The sequence below is a fragment of the Myripristis murdjan genome, chromosome 4 (genome assembly GCF_902150065.1).
Source record: "Myripristis murdjan chromosome 4, fMyrMur1.1, whole genome shotgun sequence".
NCBI lineage: Eukaryota > Metazoa > Chordata > Actinopteri > Holocentriformes > Holocentridae > Myripristis > Myripristis murdjan.
The window spans coordinates 9,084,639-9,102,670 of record NC_043983.1 but is presented as its reverse complement, the minus strand read 5'-3'; the positions used below and the strand labels follow the sequence as shown (position 1 = coordinate 9,102,670).

The following is an 18,032-nucleotide window of genomic DNA, read 5'->3' as shown; positions in this document are numbered from 1 at the left end:
TTATCATTTTTACCCACTAACATAGCTGTTTAGTCAAATGCTAAACTGAAGTCACATGTGACACCATACTTGTGTTTGTAGAAATAACTTAATTTTAATGTGCATGAAGTGGATGGTAAAAAAGCTATCTTGTGAGGTGGTTTAATATTAGAAGTATCTATTCCCTTATAGTAACATGCTTAATTTGCTTTATAGTGATTTCGCTGTCTGTAATTGAGGCCATCATTGTGATTATGCTGATATTCCTGAGGAGGAGGGTGCGCATCGCTATTGCTTTACTGAAGGAGGGAAGCAAGTAAGTGTGGATCACAGTTCTGTCGAGTCCCTGCAAATTAATGGGCTGTTTGGGGCTCCATTTTCATACCAAAGGCACAATTCAAAAAAGTTTTTTCATCTGTCTTGTTTCCAGGGCCATCGGCTACATCATGTCCACTCTCTTCTACCCGATCATAACCTTCTTCCTCCTGGCCATCTGCATAGCCTACTGGGCTGTCACAGCAGTGTATCCTCCTGACTACCGATGCAGCACCAGACACATTTGTCCAGCCAAATGCTGCTACTTCCTTACCGTCTATCATAGTTTGATTAGAAACCAAACAGTGAAGTCAACCGTATCATTCACAAGGCCATGTAGAAGGTCATTATCATTCCTTCTCTCTCATGGTCTGCTGAGGCTATAACACAGAAAACAGATAGTGGTCCTGATACTGTACATCAGTGGGAGTTTTTACTTGAGTATTTAAAGCAGTAGCTCCCACACACCATCCTTTGTCCTTTTTCGTTTTGTCAGTTCAGGAATTTCTCTTCCTCCTTGGTACCCTTAACTGATTTTCCTCCAGCTTCTTGGCATCATCTGGTGAAGCCGTCTACAAGGTCATGTCTACACAGCCAAACTGCATGTATGCCAACTTCACATGCAATCCAGAGGTCAGCCCTGTTCTGCTATATAACTCTATGCAGGCTTTATTTGCTGAAGGCATATCTCCTTGGAGTTTGATGTTTAGTTTTGTTTTGTTTCAGAAAATACTGCTGCTATGTGTCTTTTTTTCTCATTCTATCATTCCTCTACCACACAATCTGTAATATTCAATGGTTGGATGTCTTTGTCACCCCACAGCTATAATCAATCAGCACAAATGGAATAGTTTCTTAATTGCCTACAAGTAATATCTGAGAACTGACAGTGAATTCCTCGGTGAGAAGTGTTTAAATTAATGTGCTCTAATGTAAGTATAGTTGACATTAGAGTTGACAGCTAAAAACGCTTATTTGACAGATGTTATTTATCAACTACAACCTTTCCAACCTGCTGATCCGCCCTGCTTTGTAGAAGACTATGTGCCTATCTAAAAGGATTGTGTGTTTGCTGGTCACATAACCTTTAATAAATTGAATATTACCCCAAAGCCATACAGTGGTAAAAAGGTTTATTAATAACGCAACGCAGAGGTACACTGCAGGAAATGAACCAAGAAGGGAAAAGGGATTTTAGTATTTTCCTGTGATAGATTATTGGAACTCAAATACCGTAAATATCACAGCAAATGTTACACCATCACTAAGGTTTGATTGCACAGTGGAATCTCAGCAGCATCAAATCCTTTGCTTTCCTCCAGACCTTCAGCCAGACCAACGTCACCAAAGTGTGCCCCGGTTCTCAGTGCACATTCGCCTTCTACGGCGGGGAAAGTCTGTACCACCGCTACATTTTTGTCCTCCAATTGTGCAACCTGCTCGTGTTCCTGTGGCTGGTCAACTTCACTATTGCCCTGGGCCAGTGCACCCTTGCCGGGGCCTTCGCCTCCTACTACTGGGCCCTGAAGAAGCCCAACGACATCCCAGCCTGCCCCCTCTTCTCCTCATTTAGCAGAGCCATACGGTAAGTAGCTGCACAGATGGAGACATGTAGGTAGGGTTGGGCGATTTATCAGTATTATATCAATATTGTGATATAAGATTTGATATGATCTGAGCTTTAGGATGTCACAGTGTGGTGATATTGCATAAGTGTTGTCTTTTCCTGGTTTTAAAGGCTGCATTACAGTAAAGGCATGGAATTTTCTGAGCTTATTCGACATCTGTCCTTATTTGCCTCTGTATATCCAAAAGGCTTTTCTTTGAAGAAATTTCTTGAGAAAATCACCTCCCTTGCGGGCTGGCTTCACTTGTTTGATTCCCACACACTGAAGGTTTTTTAAATACAGTTTTTCTGCCTAGCCACAGGTGAAGTGATGTCACACTATTTTATTGATCTTTAGAGCATGTGTAGTTTTACCTACACTATATGGACAAAAGTATTATGCAGCTAGCCACGCAGTCTGCCTTCACAAACTGTGAAAGAATGGCTCCTTCTAAAGAGCTCACTGAACTCAAATGTGGTGCTGTAAGAGTAATGTAATAGGGTTTGTGAAACTCATGAAATTTCTTCCCTCATAGATATTCCACCATCAACTTTAAGTGGTATTATTGCAAAGTGGAAGTGTTTAGGAACGACAGCAGCTCAGCCACCAGGTGGCAGACCACGTAAAGTTACAGAGCGGGGTCGCCGAGCACTGAGGCACATTATTTGTAGAAGTGGCCGACGCTCTGCTGACACAATAACTGCAGAGCTCCAAACCTCCTGGCATCAACATCAGCACAAAAACTGCACTGAGAGCTTCATGGCATGGTTTTCCATGGCCGACCTGCAGGCCTTACATCACCAAGCACAATGCCAAGAGTTCGATGGTGCGGTGTAAAGCACGCCACCACTGGACTCTGGAAATCGTAATGCTTCAGCTCACCAAGACATTTTGGACAATTCTCTGCTTCCAACTTTGTGGGACAGTTTGGGGAAGGCCCTTTTCTGTCCCAGCATGACTGTGCCCCAGGGCACAAAGCAGGTATAAAGGCATGGTTGGCTGAGTTTGGTGTGGAAGAACTTGACTGGCCCGCACAGAGCCCTGAACTCAACCCCATCCAACTCCTTTGGAATGATCTACAACGGAGATTTCGAATCAGGCTCTCTGGTCCAACATCAGTGTCTGACCTCACAAATGCTCTTCTGGATGAACACAGACACACTTCAAAATCTTGGAGAAAGCCTTCCCAGAAGAGTGGAAGGTGCTTTTGCTGCAAAGGGGGCACCAACTCCATATTAATGCCTATGGGTTTAGAAAGGGAGGTCAGAAAAGCTCCTGTAGGTGTGACGTGGAGGTGGCCCAATACTTCTGTCCATATAGTGTGCATATAATTTAAGTCAATGACACTTGACCTTAATTACAAATAAACAACATATGCATTACCCCCTTTGTATTACCTGTGGTGCAGGGTCTAATTTTATAAGATCTTGAGGTGTAGGGACAAACAAAATTGTTCGTGTTACTAACCTTACTAACATGTTAGCAAAATTCCTTGTTCTGTCTGTCATTTCTGAATAACAAAACTTCCACATTTCATTGTGATTTGTAATCAAAAACCTCTGAGTAATCTTTACCCAATTTCCCCCTGGAATCAATGAAGTATTTCTGATTCTGATAAACAGTTTATTTACATCAAGACGTCTGGTCCATTCTTTTATTTGGAAGTTGGAACACATGCTATTTTGCTATATTTTTAATTTATTCAGGGAGTACAAAAATTTGTCATCGCTGGTTAGAGGCACAGCAGCAATCAGCCAGATTTGTTTCCGTTGCTATGGCTACAGTTCTGTGCAGGGAAGCTAAGGATGCTAGCTACAGGCCAAAAATGTTTCTGCGGTGGCAGTCCTGTTAAACTAGTCTTAAATGCAAGCTTACAAATTACTTTAGTTTAATAAAATCATGTTAAATCCATTTTTTCACGTCAGGTGATTTGTGCGTTCGCTAAAAAGGCCTGTAGTAAGTATTATAATGTACAGAGAGCTGAAACGAGGGTGCACTGTTTATGAGCTGTCCCCAATGTATTTCACTGTATTGGATTGGTTTCATGTTTCGCAGGTATCACACAGGTTCCCTGGCCTTTGGTTCCCTAATCCTCGCTGTGGTGCAGATGTTCCGAATCGTTCTCGAGTACCTGGACCACAAACTCAAAGGTTCGCTACAGCTCTCATGATACTGACTTAATTTCTTCGTTTTACGCAGTTTACCAAATGCAGTGGTTATTGCAAACTGGACGTCCGCACCGGCTGAATTGATGTTGTTGTTGCAGGTGCTCACAATGCATTTGCTCGATTCCTGCTCTGTTGCCTCAAATGCTGCTTCTGGTGCCTGGAGCATTTCATCAAGTTCATGAACAGGAATGCCTACATCATGGTGAGCGGTGGATTCTGCTTTGCCAACAGTCTGGACTGATTCATTACCAGTATCTGTTAACATTTCACCTGATTTAGGCCAGGCTTGCTATTTGACACTTAATTACCCACTGGTGAGCAATGTATGTGTGTTAGCGATTTCAATTTTTTTCCCCCTCACCAACAGATAGCAATATATGGGAAGAACTTCTGCACCTCAGCAAAGGACGCTTTCTTTCTCTTGATGAGAAATGTTGTTAGGTAAGGCCTTTCATAGCACCTCAGACTCCATCAGTAGTTCCACACACAAGTTACTGATGACTGTCATCTGTATCTGCTATTGCACTTTTTCCTCACACCCATTTTTTCTTTATTTCCTAATGGTTGTCAACATTGCAGAGTTAATTGTATCATTTTGCCTGCAGACACTGGACACATTTCACTTTGTTCAGATTTGGTTCAAAGACGATCTAAAAATATGTTTCTGAGATTGTCGGTGAACCAGCCGGGGTGTGAGTGTGACAAACAGTGGCATGTTTTGCTGCTTAGCTTCCTCACCGTCTGTATATCAGTGGTGTCTGCACTTTAAGAGATCTCTCTAAAGGTCTGTTTCTTGGTGCATGACAGTGCTCTCTGCCTTTTTTTCTGGGTGTCTGGGTTTCTCCTCCACTCTGGGTTTTTTCTGCCTCCTCTGTAGGGTGGCTGTCCTAGACAAGGTGACAGACTTTCTGCTCTTCTTGGGAAAACTGCTTATTTCAGGGAGTGTCGGTGAGTTCCATTTGGAGTTAGTGTCATCCATAGTGGCAGTGTTTAAAAAAAATAAATAAATAAATAAAATAAAGATGCACTTTGCAAGATGACCAAGCGATGATCAAAGTGAGGACTGTTTAGACCTAACTGACAAAAAATGTGGAATAAGCATGAAATTTGATGGGTGAGGTTGTCAGCCTGACTCACTGATAAATTATGTGCTCATTCCACATTTTTTGGCATCACTTCTATCGACACTTGGCAGTTTTGCATAGTGCACCTTTTAACGTTGTCACTTTGAATTTCTGTTTTCCAGGTGTTCTTGCATTTTTCTTCTTCACACGTAAGATACCCGTTATTCAAGAGGAGGTGCCATCCCTGAATTACTACTGGGTTCCCCTTCTGGTAAGGAACAGAAATGTGGGCTACTTTGAGCTTTTATAAATAATTGTGGCAGTATGAACAGGGCCCAGTTCAGACTGAAAGAGGTGAAATATTGAGCACCTTTCACTGAGTTTTGGTCAGGACAGAGGCGCAGGAAGATTAACATGATGCCCTTGGGACATTAATTGCATAGTTCACAAAATATGAAGTTCTTTTTGCTATTCTGCATATTTGAAACAACAACAAAACAGAAAGAAACTGCACCAAAAAACAAGTCTGCATCAAATACCAGTTGAATCCTCATGCAATGTTGTCTTTTTCTTTGCTTTTCCATTTGTTTTTGTGCACACATCACCGCTATGGTCACATGTATGCCGTTGATGGCACCTATGACATTTGGAATGCATTAGAGCAGATAAGGAAATGTACTTTAGAGTCTAGTCATTATATTCTTTGGTGCATCTGCTCAGTGCCAGACGGAGACCTGATGTGTCCCGACACCTGCCACCAGCGTGAGAAAGGCGCATATTACCTGCAGTAACATTTGAGGGGTGTCAGCTGTGCAATCTCGCTCTGCAAATCAGCAGCACGCAGTAATTCAGTGATCAAAGCCTCATCCTTGCACAAACTCTGGGCACGCTTGGCGTCTGTTAAATAATTTCTTGGCGCCTGGGTAGCGTCTTCTCCTTTTGATGACCCCTTAAAAACTCAAGCTCATAAACAGCAGGGCGCTTCTTGTTTGTTAAGTTGCATAGAGTCATCAAATTGCTTTAAACACCATTCTAATTATTCAGAGACCAGTTGACAGTGTTGCACAAGCTAATTAGTTTTCTTCACATTTTTGTGACTCAGCAGTATGCATCCTTTTTTATGTGTTTTTGCGTTTATTAGTATGCGGATTTTTTTTTTGGGGGGGGGGGGGGGGTTGTGATGAGACCAATGAGTGTACTAGACATACCGCAGAGTTTTGGGTGCTTAAGGAGAGGCAGTAAACTCTGAACTGGCTTAACTTCATCAGAATTATAAGTGGACCTGCCTTGATTTGCATTTACAAGCCTATAAAAAAAATGATTATTGACTCTACCCTGTTCATCCTGGCAGACGGTGATATTTGGATCCTACCTGGTGGCACATGGTTTTTTTAACGTCTATGCCATGTGTGTGGACACGTTGTTCCTTTGCTTCTGTAAGTATGCTGTTCTTTCAATTCTGTCTTTTAGACGGTGTGAGAAATCAAGACTGTGCCATACAGAACTGTTGGTCAAAGATTCCCTTATTTGCCAAACAATATGTTATCACTGAAGTTCAGCTTGTTTCCTCCTCTAAACTGTCTGTAAAATAATAACTGATTTTTGATTCCTGTTCATTCACTGTTTGGGCACTTTTACAGATTTCCTCCTTTTATTCCTGCCTGGCTTTCTAAATGATTCTCCACTAACTCTTTCCTTGTCTGTCTCTTCCTGACTGTTACTCTGTGGACTGCATGCTCCTCTTCCTCCTCCTTTCCTCCCTGGCTGTGCTTCCTGTGCTGGGACCGGGGCCAGGTGAAGACCTGGAGAGGAATGATGGCTCTTCCTCCAGGCCCTACTACATGTCTCCTGGCCTGCACAAGATCCTGCGCAAAGGAGAGCAGGGTGCCAAGTTGTGCTCCGGCTCCTGAGCCACGTGCCCCACACTAACTGAACTGCTGACTCTCTCACTCACTTCTCCATATATGTATGTGTGGGGGTCTGGATGTGCCGGAGCGAGCAAGTACTGTAGGGCTAGACATCTAAATGGAGCTGGCCTGGCCTGGGATGATGCGGACATGACAGGACATGTGTTTGGTTCCTCGCAGAAGGGACGTGGGGGCCTAGAAAAAGAGCTCTGTCCACTTCCTCTCTTGAGCCAACTCTGATTACTTGCCTTTTTTCCACCATGCATTTGTTCTTTCCTTTTTTTCTGTTGATTCTCTGCTGTTCTCTGCCTTACTGAGAAGGTACATGTCAGCACACAGGAAGCATGCGCAGGCTAAAATGGATATAAGCATTTGACCCAAACAAACAGGAGGACTTAAAATGTACAGATGCCGCTGATGGACTATGGCACAAATACGTGATCATAATGAAATTATGGACTAGAGGATGACAGAGGGATGCCCCCTTGTGGCACTTTGGTCTTCTAGTGTAAAATCATATGTTGTAGGCACTTTCACCCATGGGAAAAGAACCATGCAGTGTTTTCTTTTCTGTCCAGCATGATTATTTTATTGGCTGTGTGTGTGTTTACCATTGGTTTTATAGGTTGTTTAGACCACCACCATGTTTATACTAACATAGACACACAAATCCAAAATGCAAATCTGCACACAAGGATACTATTTTCACTTATTTGCCATCAGTTGCACAAGGTCACACATGCATTTAGGAAGTTTCCATAATGGTCATTAATGTACTGTAAAAGAGACAGAGATTTTGTGGGAGGTCAAGACTTAGAAACACATTTTATGCTTTTTTGCTAAGGATAAGATTTGAATAGAACCTGACAGTTTTCAGGAAATTTCTGAATGCAGCCACTAGTTTATGTGCCTAGTTGTGAAAAAAAAAGAGAAAATGTTCCTCTTACTCTGTGGTTTTTGACCTAACACCAGGAACCTTTGAGATACAGTTTATAAAAGGATGTCAAAGCCATTTTTGGTAAATTTTTTATTGGATGGTTCAGATGTAGTGCTGTTTTAATACTAAGTATAATACACACATCTGTCTGGAGGTTATTCAGTGTTCTTTTTGTATAGGAGAATTCTTTTTTATCAATGAAATCAAATGAAAATGTGAATCCTTTTTTGAATAAATATAAATGGTTAAAGCATTGCACAGTGCATTTCCCAGTGACTTTTTTAGCATTGAGATTTAATGATCAGATCAAGATTTCATGTGTGATGCTCAGAGTGACTTTCGACAGTTTGATGTCAGTTGCTGTGTTTAATGTGCCCCTGCTACTGCCTCCTAGTGGTGGATCTGGAGACAAACACCGGCTCAGCTGCCAGGCCCTACTACATGAGCAGCACCTTGAGGAGCATTCTCAACAAGAAGAACAGCAAGAGGAAGAGGAGGAGGTAGAGACGTGAAGACAGCTGAGGGAGGAGACGGACAGAGGAGAATTTGCCAAAGTGTGGTACGAGCCTGTGCAGCTGTAAGCACTTGCCAAATATAACAAGCCTTAATATTTCTAATAATAGCCATACAGCATATTGGTGGCCAAATTGTATATTAAAATCTGTAAGGACTTTCTTGGCTCACCCACACGTTCACAGTTTCTTAATGTTAAATTAGCCTGATTGAAAGCATACTATACATTCCTTAATGTAACATATTAATCTTTTGTTTAGGATATTATATCAATACCACAACAAAATTGTTATTCCCTTCAGGGTTATTACAGAAATATTATACAAGGGGAAGAAAAACTATCCAAAAATACAGTAAGATTTACTATTAACCCACTGTTCACTACATACAGAAACACTATCCTGTAAACCCCTATTGGTTTATTATAAGTTCATCATGTAATTATAGTAAACCAGCAGACTTTTTTTGTACTGACTCTCTTGTAGTTGCCAGACTGTGCCACTTGGTGGTGCCAGTCATCATGTACTGTTGTCAAGACATGAATGCACTGCAGAGTGAATGAGTTTTTCCATGAAATGGTTAAACAGTTGTTCATGTGTATATTGTGCGATTACCGCTCTTGACCTCACATTGTCTCACATTGAGAAACCTATTTGCCACAGTGTCCACTGTTATAACTTCACATTTACCTGCTGAAGGCTTAACAGCACTGCAATTAAAGTGCTTTACTCTGCAATGCCTGTAGGTTAGAAATGCCACATTGGCTGTCTAGTTGCATCTTTCAAAGTCAGTTTACACTTTAAGATGTTATTTTGAATTGATTTTGGAACTCGTAAAGAGATAAAGGGATAAAGGGATAATCAGTGGTCAGTGATGGAGGTCAGTCCTTAAATGTTCATTGTGTATTCCAAATGTAAAGCAGAGAGGTAATTTCCTTTTCGGGAGTCCCAAGAGTCTTTTGATTAGTGGGAATGTCCTGTAGCAGGAAGGTCACAGCAGTCAGTGTCTTCAGCCGCGTGTCCTGAATCAGGACACTGAACCCCAAACCTGCCTCAGTGCTGCTGCTGCCTTGCTCTGAACACTCTGCTGAAACATGTACAGTGTGTTTTACTCAGGGGTCAATGCAAAGAACCCAGGTCCAAATTACACCGTGTGTCCCAAGAGTTCAACTTGTATTGACTGCAAAGCATATGGCCAGAATTAAAGGGATACTGTCAATCGGCTGGTCCCTCTTCACATTGCTTGGTTTGGTAGGACTTATCAACCAAAACTATTTCGCTGATCAGTCAAATTCAGTGATTTTTTAAATAGTCTGTATTGGATTAGTTGTTTACTATGTAAACACAACTGCAGTATCAGAACAATTTTAACAGATATGTAGCTAAAGGTCCGTTTCCATCCTTGTATTAGCAGTGAGCAAATCATGCGGGAGAAGCAAGTCTCTAAGTTGGACTGTTAAATTTGATGCTCAGTTAATTGCTGAAATGTGCTGACTTATCAAGCTAGATTTTTTTTTCCCCTGAGGTTTTCCTGATACAGAGACAGCATTCAGGAAACACTTGGAGAGTTTTGTTCCATAATGAGATACACACCATTTGGAGGGTGGAAAAAATAACACCTATCCTGCTAAATGATTTATAGCCCAAAAACCACAATAAATGATGGTACTTCTTAAATGGATAATTGGCAACTTAAATCTAAATCAAAATGCCAACAGGTTTATAGTCAGGATCCTTATGATTTTAGAGAGACAGAACTTCATGTCATTTTTTTCCTCTCCAGAATCGGTGTGTAACATTTGGAATGAGCTCTTCACAAGCTCACTGTATCTACTGGTCAAAGACAAAAGACTCATGTTTGGCTCCCTTGTGCCAGCGAAGTCTTTGTCCCATGTTAGTCAAACCTGACAAAGTACACGCTGGGTGCCAGGCTAGCTCAGAGTGACATCACTGCTGGGTTTACACACCATCTGCCCCCAATTACAGCCGGACACGCTCAAACATGCTCCGGCTGGTACACCTTCACCGCTCAATAAAAGCAAAGCTACTTCGCATGTTGTGTGCAGAAATTTGAAAAGAGACAAATGATGCATGCACTGCAATGACATAATGCATGTAACATGTTTTTATTCCTGTTTTAGCTAAACATTTCTTAGGACTCCCATTTCGACATGTAGAGTTTTGTAACTTTGTATGCATGCAGTTCAGCTTAGAATTATTTTCATTCCCATGAGGCTGAATACCTAAGATCTGATAAGTGAAGTAAAAACAGTGTTTTTATATGCCTCCCCTCCCTCCCATGTCTGGAAAATAGATTCTTTTGGTCAACCACAGTCAGCAAGTAGACACAAGTAAAACCTCTCGCTTGGGTTAGAATATGCGTCTGTTTCCTTACCACAACTGCTTAAAAGTCAAACACTAAGATGCAATGCACTGATCTGTTGGCAGACACAAAAAGGGCTGATACTCTAAACAGTCTTCGGTGTAGTGTGTTGTTCCTTCTCAAGGCGGATTCCTTTGTGCACAAAACCGTTCTCGGTGATAACTGTGAATGGTTTTTCCATGTTTACTCACACAGCACAAGCTACATGTATTTCATAACATTGAGGATGTGTTGTCTGTGCTGTGATTCAAATATGAATCTTTTTGTCGAACTTGTTTTTCTTAATAAATGGTTGTATTTCTATTATATGTACCTCACTGAGTTCTTTTCTACCCAGTTTAGATGTATGCACACTGAGGTAAACACGGTCAGCTGGCACTGGATGTAATTTGTTGTGTAACGTTTCTATTCAGTGAAATCTCCCGTTTTTTCTTAAATTAGACATTTATTTCAAAACGGACATCTCAAAGACATACAATAAATAAATTAAACTGCAATACTGAAACACTGCTATACAAAAAAATCATTTCAAATTCATCTTCATAACATGTTGACATTATTTTCAAATGGCAGTTTAGGTCTGGTGGCTTTCACTTACAGTAGAAATGTCAAACTGTGGCACTTTGCAACAAGTACACAAAGAAACATTGTCCTATGATGCCATATCTCAGAATCCTATGAGGTACACTGAAATCTTTCCTTTTCCACATAATACAGTACATTTAGCACTGGAAATTATAGTCATCCATAATATGCTTACAGTGAATGAAATGCTTGCAAAGAATATAAACATGTAATGAGTGTACCAGGAGTTCAAGAGAAGATTTATGGTTTATGGAAAATGTCTGTCTTGCCATTGCCTGAAAATGCATATCAACAAATATTGTGAATACTGTGGGGTGTTGATGAACTATCTGGAGAGACTGTGTTCAAAAACAGGGTCGCTGGTATCTGAGGCTGCTGTGTGTATGTCTGTGTGTGTCTCTGTGTATGTGTGTGTGTGTGTGTGTGTGTGTGTGTGTGTGTGTGTGTGTGTGTGTGTGTGTGTGTGTGTGTGTGTGTGTGTGTGTGTGTGTGTGTGTGTGTGTGTGTGTGTGTGCGTGTGTGCGAGCAGCTCAGGCATGGGACACGGGCAGGGAGGTCAAGGTGTGGGCTGGCAGCAGCGGTTGGAAGAGCATGGATGGAGGGGAGTGTACTGTGGGCACAGAGAGAGAGCATCACTCTAATTACAGTAATTCACACATTAACACATAGCTTTCTCATTTTGTGTGTAACTCTGATAAATTAATAAGAATCCACATCCAATTTTCCTCAAACTAGAGATGTTGTATTATTTTTAATTGAGACACATTTTAAAAACCTCACTTTCTCAGAATAATTGATTATACCAAACAAAAGTCACTTATTAATAACACTGGGGCAGCTGGATTTTTTAAATTAATAAATTTTTGAGTAATATTAAAATTAGGATTATCTAGAAAAGTGAAAATAAACATCCACATGGTTTTTCATGTGAATAATGTTGGTTTTGCTTCTCTCCATCAGCAACCGCTTTAATGTTGTAACCATCTCGTTTAGGTCTTTCCTTGGAAAAATCCTCTGCCACACAGCAAGTGATGTGTTTCCAGCAGAAGCAACAGCAATATGCTTGGAACAAATTCTTATCATTTATTCCAAACAAATTGTTGTAATGATAAATAATAAATAGAAAAACTGGGTTCAAATGTACAGTAATATCTACCAAGGCTGAACAGATAAAGTAGAGCCACCTACAGAAACTCAAACCTCAAACAAACAAAAAATGCACAGAAGAAGACATCACTGTGCTGGCCACACTCACTGACCTCCAAGTGATCAAAATTTTTTAAAAAAAGTAAAAATAACCACTTTAGGAACTAATCAGACCAATACATCAAATGGTAATTGATAAAAGGCTGGTGCTTGCCGTCCATGAAGGAGTGCAGTGCGGAGAGCATGGACCCCTCCGGCCCTCCGTAGGCGGTGTACTGCAGCTCCTCGGGGGTGGGGGTGGGCTGGGACAGGCGGCTGGGCTGCAGCGAGGTCATGGGGGTGCTGGAGGTGTGGTTGGGGCTCACGTGCTTCTTGTGGCGTGCTCTGCAGTTCTGGAACCACACCTGGGTTAACGGGACACACTGCTCTTGTAGTGCTGCGTTAAACCACTGGCAACAAAACTGATGTCTGTTTCATATGGCTTATCTGTCACAATTACAGCCCACAGGAGGACGGTGAAACGTTACTTCAGTACGTGCATTTACTTTGAAAGATTTATTCCTCATAAGTATCAAAGAAGTCCATCCATTCCCCATAATGCACAATAATAAACTGATGCTTCTCTGACCTGTATTACTCTCCTACTGAGGCCTGTCTGCTCGGCCAATTTCTGCAGCGTCTGGGCGTCTGGGTTGTTGTCCTGGGCAAACTGGGCCTGCATCACCTGGAGGTATGAGGAAATCACAGGATTCACATGCACGACATGAGGAACAGGTGGGAATTTTACCAGCGTTCTGGATTTGTGTTTGAAATCCAAACACAGCATGGCATAAAAAAATACAGCTCATGAAAACAAAATGATTGCAGTCAAAAGCATGCTCCGTGGCCTTATAGGTGGTTGTTTCACAAATTCAAATGACTCTGAAACATGCATAAATGTGCAACCTATGATATACATCTGTCATTTTAAGAACAGAATTCATTTATTTACCCATTAATCTATCTAGAATGGAATTTGTTTTCTTTACTTAAAAATTAATAACAAAACAATAAGGCTATTAAATGAAATAAGGTTGTTAAATGGCCTGAATAAAGGATGCAGCTCTGTCTGAGTGCTGGAGGTTGACCTGCAGCTGGTCCGCAGTGAAGCTGGTCCGCGCTCTCTTGGAGGGTTTGGGCTGGTTAATCTCCTGTTCAGTGGGCATGGCCCCCTCCACATTAACACTGTTTCCTACAACAAAAGCAGTTTCCCATGTGAAAACATATTCCGCAACATCAATTACCAATTTCATGCTGTTTTAAAAACACAAAGGGTGCTCTTTCAACCACGACATCAGTGAAAACCTTTAACAAAGCGGGCACTTTGTACAATGTGAAAATATTTAGAGATTGTTTGAATAAAAAAATCATATATATAAAATCACACACACACACACACACACACACATATATATATATATATATATATATACACACACACACACACACACACACACACACATCACAATTTTTCTTTCTTGCAATTTGCACCATCAGTGACAAGGTAATTCAATCTCACAGGCCTATATCTGATATCTACTTCAAATAAGAGTAAAATGTTTGAGTAAAATGTTGTATTTTTCACTTTATTCATGGCTGGCTCTGCATTCTCTCTCATTTGTTGTTTAATTATTATTAATAATTTTGACTGGCCGGCCTATAGGCCTGAAATAAATGCTTGACAGATGAATTTTGCAGCGACGCCTGGAAGTAACTTTATTGTATCGAATTACTGCTTCAGTTTCAATGATGACATTTTAGTAAACATTGCAAGCGGGGAGAAAAAGGTAGTTAATTTTTGTGTTTTGTTGAATTACCCAATATATCACCTCGGATTCCTTTATCTTTAAAAGAGTAGTTTACTCTTTTCTGGGTGTGACTGTTCCCATTACAGTGACTTAACTGAGGAACTGTATTACAACTGTGGTAAACAGAAGGTCACGCTCAAGGGCAAGTGACCTATCGCGATTTTTCAGGATAAAACGCGTGTAAGACCTCTCCGCGGATTTTTGAAAATGTCACATTACAGTGTAGTAAAGTGTAGCTGAGGCGCAGCGAGGTGAGACGACTTGCTGTAGGTAGTAATAAGTAAAGCAGTAAGAATACGGAGATACTTTAAAAACCATAAACAGTCGTGGGGAGTGTGTTACCTGCACCTCGGGTAGATAAAGAAGCTAAGCCCGGGCGCCCTGGCCGCCATGCCGGGCCTGCTGGTGCCCCCCGGGCCGGCTCACCTTTCTCCACGGCGCGCTTGAGGTTGTCCAGCATGCAGTCGTAGTGCACCCGGCAGAGCACCTTCTCCTCCACCAGGGCGAACTCCTCCCCGGTGGACAGCTGCCGCTTGCACGAGTAGCAGGCGAAGCAGGCCAGGTGGTACACGTTGCCCTTGGCCCGGCGGACCCAGTCTGTGGAGTGGATGTTGCGGCCGCAGCACGCGCACCAGGTGCCGTACCGTCTGCAGGCCAAAAGCACGGGCAAATCAAATAGGTCCGCTCAGTTTGGGCAAAGCAGCCGAGAAAATGTCGCACTTTCGTCCTTAATGGTCCGGCAAGGACTGTCAGCAGTAAGGAGTGGGCTATAATGTACTTTTTGGCACAACGTGGTTCGAGTTAGGCCCAGCTTTTTATTTATTTATTTTGCCAATTTGATTAACAAAATCATATCGTAATTTTGTCCGCGGAGTGATATGATAACATGTGAAACACCTGTTCCTTATTCAGAAATAACAGGCCCTAGAATGCGTAAAAAAAAAAAAAAAAAAAAAAAGTATAAACGTCAAAACACATTATCATTATTATTATTATTAGTAGTAGTAGTAGTAGTAGTAGTAGTAGTAGTAGTATCATTATCATTATCATTATTATTAGCCTATTATTACAGCACTAATACTATTTATTCTGTAAATAATAGCTTGCTATAGGCAGAAATAGCAGAAAAAACTATTAAAGACAGATGAAGGTGTCAATTTCGTTTGGGCACTCTCACGTTTCGTTTTATCAGCGGTTGTCAAAAGTGATAGCCCGACTCACCTAAAGTAATCCAGTTTGCAGAAAACCTCTTTTTCTTTGATGTAACAACTTGTGTGGCTGCCAAGTGAAGTCTGGCACACACTGCAGGAGAGACAACGCACATGCCAGCACAAGTCGTTAACCTAAACGAGAGATAGGATAATTAGCAAAAGTCAATTGAGTCATATTTATATACCTTCATAACTATCAGAGGGCGCATGCTTATTAAAATTCCACAAGTCCAAACGCAACAGAGAAAAGTGCCATTGTGGAGTTGGCTAGGCCCGGGATGAGAGACAGACCCCAGTGGCTGTGCTGTAAAAAAAAAACAAAAAAACAACTCCCCAAAAAAGGAGCTTTTCTTTTCTTTTCTTTTCTTTTTTTTTTTTTTTTTTACCTTTAATAAATATTTATCCACAATTTCCTCGTTGCAGCTTGCACAGACATTTCTGCCTAACAGAGGCGCAGATGCCATCGCCTGCAGTGACGACGAGTCCTCATCCAAAACCTCCACCGGGGCGCCCTGTGGGATCATACCTGCGGTTAGAAAATTATGCATCCAACGCGTGGGTAAGCAACATTTTTAAGCACAATTCACGTGTCGACGCCAACATGGCACACTGCAGAGAGCCCCCTTTTCCAAATAAACTTAAAATCTCTTATTCAATCTTAAAATAATTATCTTCTCTTACTTTTACTTATCACCACAGCCAATAACTTAAAAACAGGAATTCCACTAGTTGCAGATTATACTGGATTTTAAAATTAAAAAAAAAAAAAAAAAAAAAATGTACAATTTAAGAAAAAGCAGATTTTAAGATGATAAAATTAAAATGCTGTTCTTATTTTTAGTTTGTTTGTTTGCTTGTTTTGTGTGCGTTAATATCAGTGCTCATCCCAAGTTTCAACTCCAATTTGATTCAACTTCTGTTAAGTTTAGCCGTCTAAAATCAGGCCCTTTGATCCACACCAAGCCTGCATGAGAAGAAATAAACCAATAGCAGCAACAAATATATTATTATTATCATTATTTTTACCATTATAGTTTTTCTCCTGTCTTCAGTGCATTTGCCTAGCAGCTCTTCGCCTCCTTTGCAGTCTTCACACATGGCGAGAAGCTATACGGTGGGAAGGGGGAATTTGGTCTGTCAGACACTTCGCAGCTGCCTTAAAAGCCCCCTGCTACATCCCATAAATATCATGCCTTTCACATTTCACCATGACAACCCCAGCTATTACCGAAATGACATTTAAAAAGGAAGGATAGCCTAGTCATTACTTACAAAAACAGGCAGCACTTGAAGTAATAGTTATCCAATGTGCATTATGTTCTTGAGATCTGCATTTGTGATTCAGCAATGCTCCCTGCGCCGCGCTTCAACCCCAACACACCAATTTCACACGCCAATCAAAAGCCGCTCCAAGTCCCAGGGAAAGGGGATTGATTTATTTAATAACAGCAATTAAAAGACTAAGTTCGACACAAACGCCTGCCCGGGGCAACCAAAAGGTGAAGAGGTCTCATTAACTACTTGAGTTTTAATTGCAGAATATTCAGAGAGGGGTAATTTCTCTTCGACATTTCTTCAAATTGTGAAAACACTGAGCTGTCAGCTTGTGGAAGATTGGCTTTGGGCCGATTTTGATGACAGGTAGACTGCAGCCTTGTGTGACATAATTAGGGAAGCAATTTCGACCAATCGCCTGTTTATTTTCCGATATGTTCCACTGACCAGCGCCATAACCCACACGTAAAACTAGATTATTTAATTCGTCAATATCTTATTTACTCACCCCATCGTCGGACATTAACATAGATCCGCTTTCATCCTCGTCAACAATGCAGCACTCTACTTTCACTTCACTTTTCCAGCGCATGTCTCTGTCCGGTCGGCTGTCAGAGGAGCTGAAAGAGCCGCTCACAGTTTCAAAATGGCATTCAAGAAAAAAGTGCTGCTATTCTTTTCACTTGCAGGATCCCTCTGCATGTCTGTCAGCTCCTAGGTGTTCCTAGAGGGCGGATCATAATTCATATTTTCCTCTCCTTTCTGGCCGCGCCTCCCTTGGATATAAGCTAGTCAGTGTGGCTTTATACAAGCTCTCAAAGAAAGCACTGATTTCTTAAATCACACAAGGAGCCATGCCTTAATTTGAGCCTTTTAACACGTTTCTGCACAATTTCGTCTGAAATTGCAATTTTCTTTCACTCTTGTAATAACAAGATATGCATATCATGGGCATCTCACATATACTCGACAGCTACTAGAGCACATTTAGCATAAATATAGTGATTTCCAGGAAACAGCATGACCTATATGCACCAGGGTCCATTGGAGTCATACAGTAGAACTGTGTTTCAGGTCGTGCTGCCTGAAGTTTATT

General features: G+C 41.3%; 2 protein-coding genes across 10 annotated transcripts in view; one reads left to right on the top strand and one right to left on the bottom strand.

The window, feature by feature from the left end:
- slc44a5b (solute carrier family 44 member 5b) overlaps positions 1-11,175 on the top strand; it is a 44,952-nt gene extending 33,777 nt beyond the window's left edge. For 2 of the 4 annotated variants that reach the window (XM_030049406.1, XM_030049409.1), the window contains 11 exons: positions 196-295; positions 410-502; positions 840-927; positions 1,617-1,879; positions 3,957-4,051; positions 4,168-4,271; positions 4,437-4,510; positions 4,947-5,017; positions 5,316-5,404; positions 6,485-6,569; positions 8,372-11,175. In XM_030049406.1, coding sequence (XP_029905266.1) covers positions 196-295; positions 410-502; positions 840-927; positions 1,617-1,879; positions 3,957-4,051; positions 4,168-4,271; positions 4,437-4,510; positions 4,947-5,017; positions 5,316-5,404; positions 6,485-6,569; positions 8,372-8,481 — 1,172 coding nt within the window. In that variant the 3' untranslated portion in view covers positions 8,482-11,175. Of the gene's footprint in view, positions 1-195; positions 296-409; positions 503-839; positions 928-1,616; positions 1,880-3,956; positions 4,052-4,167; positions 4,272-4,436; positions 4,511-4,946; positions 5,018-5,315; positions 5,405-6,484; positions 6,570-6,927; positions 8,233-8,371 lie in introns of those variants that run through there. The other 2 variants (XM_030049405.1, XM_030049407.1) reach the window with 1 other exon arrangement.
- Positions 11,176-11,238: 63 nt separating this feature from the next.
- LOC115357755 (LIM/homeobox protein Lhx8) lies at positions 11,239-17,626 on the bottom strand. 6 transcript variants are annotated; one of them, XM_030049415.1, is made up of 9 exons: positions 17,445-17,626; positions 16,688-16,768; positions 16,048-16,173; positions 15,672-15,793; positions 14,877-15,097; positions 13,731-13,834; positions 13,232-13,327; positions 12,818-13,007; positions 11,244-12,067 (listed from the first exon to the last, which is right to left on the bottom strand). In XM_030049415.1, exons 1-9 carry the CDS (start codon positions 17,526-17,528, stop codon positions 11,988-11,990), a joined length of 1,104 nt encoding a protein of 367 aa, XP_029905275.1. In that variant the 5' UTR covers positions 17,529-17,626; the 3' UTR covers positions 11,244-11,987. The 6 variants fall into 6 exon arrangements, with proteins under 6 accessions (XP_029905272.1, XP_029905271.1, XP_029905270.1 ...); XM_030049412.1 differs by lacking the exon at positions 16,688-16,768 and having other exon boundaries at positions 11,239-12,067; positions 12,818-12,995; positions 14,793-15,097; XM_030049411.1 differs by lacking the exon at positions 17,445-17,626 and having other exon boundaries at positions 11,242-12,067; positions 14,793-15,097; positions 16,688-17,435.
- Between the last annotated feature and the right edge of the window lie 406 nt (positions 17,627-18,032).